At 39.6% G+C, this 6,000-nt stretch overlaps 1 protein-coding gene across 1 annotated transcript in view; it reads right to left on the bottom strand.

The window, feature by feature from the left end:
- LOC123767611 (retinoid-inducible serine carboxypeptidase) overlaps positions 1-5,583 on the bottom strand; it is a 51,939-nt gene extending 46,356 nt beyond the window's left edge. The window contains exon 1 of the mRNA XM_045757414.2: positions 5,127-5,583. Within this exon, the coding sequence (XP_045613370.2) occupies positions 5,127-5,190 (64 nt within the window). The 5' untranslated portion in view covers positions 5,191-5,583. The remainder of the gene's footprint in view (positions 1-5,126) is intronic.
- Positions 5,584-6,000: the final 417 nt, after the last annotated feature.

Below are 6,000 nucleotides of genomic sequence, written 5' to 3' on the forward strand. Positions count from 1 at the left end.
TAGATACACAATTGCACAAGCTGGACAATCAGTTCGACAATGGGTTTGGCTCTGGCGAGTCGTAGAGCATGTTCAATTCCTTAAAGTGTGCCCACTTGTGTTAGCGAGTTACTAATGATCAAGTGTGTACACTGGGGTCAAGAGATGGCGATGCGGTTTGACTAACCATTCCTTGTCATTTACCAAGACTCCCCGACCGTCAAAGTGGTTGGCCACCATTCCATCCCCCTCCGTACCATCTTAAATCCTTGTCCTTTCCATGTGCTATGAAGTCTTAATTGCTTGGCGCTTTCTCCCTTTACGAAGAGGGGGCTGGATAATACGCCAACTTCCATACCAACGAATGAATGGATATTATGCCTTTAGATTTGGGAATCTATTATGTTTTAAAGTTAAAATATATAGCAGCTATTCGAGCTCTAGTTCTTATTCAATGTTTAAATTACTTCGACTACTATCTTATGCCTCCCACGCGACACTTTACCTACCTCCGAAAGAATTAAATATCAGTATAGTTTTCCAGAATAAATACTTTCTGCAGTAAGGATAAAAACTGCTCGGCTGCACATATTACCAAATAAATACATTTATGGCAGAACACTTGTGCAACCAACAACTGTGCATCTCTTCCGTATGATGTATTGCCAGTTTCAGCGTCCGTGGCCGTGTCAAGGTTGAATATGTAAACCAAATTTTACCCACAACCACCACTTCCCAACACTATGGGCTTCTTCAATAGGCATGCCTTACAAGATCCAGTAGTTAAGCATCCTAATAAAATAATTGTCGGAACGAAGGTGGATGTATTCTAGAGCCACTTTGGTCTGGCACTTCTTGAAAGAATCTGGCTGTGGTGGGCATGTGGGTATGCAGGCCGCTCCAAGCAACATTCTGTTGGACCAAGTTATCCCAAGTCGAGCCTGAGGCGAGAATTGGCCACGCTAATTATATTTTAACTTACTGCAAATTACAAATATTGTACATGCTTTCCATACGAAACTAAACATTTAAAAATACTAACCTAAACACCCGTCGTATTTGTCGTACTTAAGTCACAGCAAATTTTGCTCTAAGAAAAAAAGTAACTGCATTATCTTTGCCAGTTTACCACATTCAGTGAGGGACTTCAATGCTATTACAGATGAATACTGTAATATTTTCAACACAAGCTTAATATGTTGCCATGATTAAGGCTTTATGCCAAACTTGCTAGCCGCTGAAAAATTTCACATCTACACACAGTATCAGGATTCTTGTTTCTATACCCTCAATACCAAACCCTTTTGAATCCACAATCTTAAATGTAACATTCAGGCATTTTATGTAAATCTTACTTTTCCAATATATCAAGCCAGTGTGGTAAAAATGTTTTATCTAAACCGACAGACCTTTCATAGGCCTATAACAGTAAAACAAGCACATTGGGATTTTGACCACGAAATCAACCTGTTTTAATCTACATTTAGACATTAGTGCAACAAAAGAGATCCGAATTACATTCAAGCAAATAAAGGAAGAAAAAAAATAACACTAAATTTATTAGTTTAATACAAGAGCACCTGTATATACATTGTTTTACTGCAGTATACTGCAGCCAATTCACGTAAAAAACTATAGCTAAACATCCTTGAAACATTGCAAGGCTTGTCACTTAATTCTGTGAAGCCTGTGCACACATCTTTTACTCAAGCTAAATCTACAGCACCTTACCTTTAGCTAAACTTAAGGTACAATATAAACTTCAAAATATTAAATGCCTATAGGAACAAAACTAAACTATATACACAGGCAATTGTCAATACCAGATGTTTAATTTAAGGACTAATAAGGCATGTGTAGGGCTGCAGTGTAAAACTGCTACAAGATATGTCAAAAACAGCCAATTTACAGGCTATTAAAATTAAGTGTTTTGGCCACTTTTGGGAAACATGGAAATTAATATTCTTCACCCTACCAGGAACATCTTACATAATGCAGGCTCCTAACAATGCCCACCAGTCTGTACTTTCACATCTTTTAGTGCAATTAAAATAGCAGCGAGCACCAACAATGTACAGTTTCCCAAATCATTGGTCTCTAGAACTGTCAAGATAATTTTATCACAACCTGTAATCCACGTGCCATAAACTTTATCTACAATAGTGGAAATCGAAACTACTAGAGGAACAATTACCTTCGTAACCACATTAAAACCTAACAATAAATAGCTACTATGAATTGTTAAACTGATTAATGTATTTATAAAAAAATAAATTCTAGATTGAGCAACATTTATGTTATGATCTAAATGTATATGGGGGATGGTCTGAAATGGTTTAAGTGCAAATGCAGTCTGGGAAACTTAAAACTAACACCTTAGTTTATTATATAACATTATGTTATCAGATTCTGAGTAAATGCATGACAATGAAATGTTTGCGATTACATATGAAGGTCCAAATGTTGACGTAAAGTTACATTACGTTAGAACACCTTTTATTACTAGATATTAAGTTTTTAATACTAGGGAGGTCACCATGAAGATTTACAATTCGTTAGCTAGCACGAGCACTCACACCAGGGTGAAAATTTAGCGTGAAGCACTTACAGAAGCAGACGGTTTACACCATATCTTTCGGCAATGTAATTTAACTGTCTAATAGTACACCTTCGTGATTACCTCCTTATTAGCCTCATCGATCACATGAGAATAGCCTCATTAAAGCACAACTTACCACTGCATACGTCCAGAAGAAATTAGGGTTACTATTTAAAGAGACATCTATACCAATGTATCTTTAATACAGTACAAAATTCCAATAAATATTAAATACAAATGTGTGAAGTAGATTGGAAGTTTCATGACTATCTTAAGATAATGAAACAGTGAATTTAAAGAGAATCAAAACTCAAGACTAACCAATGCAAAAGCCTGGACGATCTGTAGTCTCCAAATTTTTATTTTACCTGCGAGGTATTTTAATTTTTCAGATTGAAAGTCATGCCATCTTTGATTGCCATCAGTCAGCAACGGCCTTGTCACTAACTAAATACACGTACAGCACTTCATGCACTTTACAAATGAACATTTATTCTAGCTTCCTGCCCGAGGACAGTCTACTGAAAACGAGAGATCAACGAGCTCCCTCGCCCAAAGCCACACCACCACCTGCAGCGACATAATGCTGTGGCTCTTAAGATATCACACACAAACACTCGCATTCCTCCCTCGGCCGCCGACAGCTGGTGCACCACCAGTTCTGCTTTATACTGATGTTTAGCAGCGACGACGTCGGCGACGATGACGGCGAAGAGTCCGACACGCTGTATTCCTTCTTGCGGTTGGCCGAGGCCCACGTTGACGGTATAGACCATCGGGCTGTGGATAGCGCTGCAGCTACGCTGGTGGCTCTGGGTGGCTCTGGTCGTTGCATCGTCACTAGCTTCTTATTGCACTGAGGAATGAAAATGCAAGTTGCATGGAGTGTCTTACTAATTTGGCAAAAGTTTATATTCACAAGTCAAAATTATAGTTATGCCAAGACGCCAACACGTTATAATTGACAACCACCACCACCAATTGGTTCAAACTTTTTCAGAGTCCACAGTAGCACTTTTTACATTTGTAAAGCTGAAACACAACACTTTTAAAGCTGAACATATTTACAATACACTAAGAATTCACAGACCGGGAAAGGGGGGGGGGGCTACAGACTACGAACCTTGACAGCGTAAAAAGAATGTTGAAAATGCCCAAGTCGGGATAACTATGTAGCATTTTATTGGACAAGATCTTCGCAAAATTACGCAGAAGTTACGTAGCGAGTGTAGATGTAGACCACCCGCCGAGAGGAATGTGAAGTACGCGGCTTGAAGGAGACTTTTTGGCAATAGGTTACAGGGTACGATGCCTGGGAGGCCACGTGGCTGCCAGCTGCACAGCCGAGGCAAATATCTTGCAGTTATGTTAGAGATACCTCTATGGGAGTTAGAGGAATAACCAAACTACGGTAAAGCGTAGAATATGGATTCGGTAAACCGAAAGGGAAAGGATCCGGTAACCGGGTCTGTACCAAAACTTGGAACATTGTAGAATTACATTACTATAGCTAAAGTGCTAGAATGAATGAAACTATTACCATAATTAAACTAACGCATGGCCAAAATTTCCCTACCCAAATCACCGAAATCTATGCTTTAAAATTATCTAGAGATGCCATACCTTTCCTGGTATTTTCATTTACACAACCTTACAGCTATGTTTAGATCCCAATTTATATAATGTACTAAACTATTTCATTGTTAAAACAGTGGCCATGTTTGGAATCTATTCAGCTACTGCAAATACGACTAAAATGGCTACTTGAGGCTTTCATTATCTTAGCAAAATTAAAATGTTTCCAAATACAGTAAAAGTTCAGTGCCTTTATGATTTTAGCACCCCATTCTCTGTACGAGCTTTTCTGAAACCACGATAGGAACCAAGTGCACATTGATAAGGTCAGTTACATCCCTGTATTAAACCAATATTACCATAATTTTATATTGATATAGTCAAAGTACTTATTTAAGCTCGCTACACATACGTAATAAACTATAAAAAAACACTAATGAGGTAGTATAAACTTCATTTGCGTCTACCACTTCGCCCATGTTCAGATTGAAACTAGTACAAATTTCATATAATTTTATAAATTTAGTAAATAATGGCTTATACCGTATAGGATCCCCCCCCCCCCTGTCCTCCCAGTTAAGAAGGTTACAACTAGTGATGCCACACGGAAAATTGTCTTATAAGGGGAATCCCAAGACTACCAGGAACAATCACCATACCGTTAGGCTCACGTGTGTAAGGCGTTAACACGAGCTCTGCGTAATAGCCTGTTAACTACGATTATACGCCGTCTTAATTAAGAAGCCCAATAATATCTAAGAGTCGATATACACACAAACGCACATAGCTAAGTAAACAAACAGGAAGAAAACGATGTCCCCCCCTCAAAAGGCGCCATACATACACAGCTCAACAAGCCCGTCAAGGACAGACCACGCAACAAAACCCTCCACAAACACAAAATTACCAACCTAACGCACAAACACCAAAGCCCGACACCTCTAAACTACGCCAAAGCCACTAGAGCACCTACCGTCAGCGGTGCCAAGCGTTGTCACTATCAATACCGAGACGAGGAAGAGAATTGTGGGGTTCATGCTGCCTCACTCACTGATGTAAACACACTAGGGAGCGCCGGCCGCGCCACCCGGCCCATCCACGCGCACCTCCCCCGGCGGTAACCACGCACCCTTATCAAAAACCCATTATTTTGCCCTAATTTACCATTACAAAATGGCTAGTTTGTGTGGCGATTCGCGAGGATATAGCTGTGGCGCTTGTACGTAAAAGTCTTTCGACGATACAATACGCAAGTTCGGAATAATCGGGTTAAATTGTATCGTAATGTTTCGTGCCGATCATTGCCGAGTAGGGAGGAGGTGTAGTCACGTGGTCGGCGCCGTCTGGCTCCCACAACAGCACTTAAACGTTCTTCAAAACAACAGCTTGGAACAGCTAAACTGTTGTACACACGAGACAAGTGTTATTCAATGGAGAGAAGAGCCACGGCAGCTGTTTACAGCCAACGAGTAGGACACTTTGTGGCGTCACTCAAATTCCATGTATACAAAAAGTTCTTGACACCGCAAGGTGGTGCAACGCCTTCGGGGCAAGATAGTAGTCAAGACCCGCATTACGAACAATGCACAGCAATAAGGACGTTAACAATAAAGGAACAAGGAGAAAATTATACCGATAAGAACACTATTTGACAACAGGAAATATATATCACGTAAAATATAACATACACAAACACATGTCTTAAATTAATTAATATTTCAAAATAATCAAATACCTAGCCAAATAAAATTCAGTTATAAATAAAACTAGCAAATAAATCAGAGACAACTACATACCACTAGTGATGATAATGTACACAGCTTGGTGGCTGGTGGTCTTCGAACACA

The sequence above is a fragment of the Procambarus clarkii genome, chromosome 67, assembly GCF_040958095.1.
Source record: "Procambarus clarkii isolate CNS0578487 chromosome 67, FALCON_Pclarkii_2.0, whole genome shotgun sequence".
Taxonomy (NCBI): domain Eukaryota; kingdom Metazoa; phylum Arthropoda; class Malacostraca; order Decapoda; family Cambaridae; genus Procambarus; species Procambarus clarkii.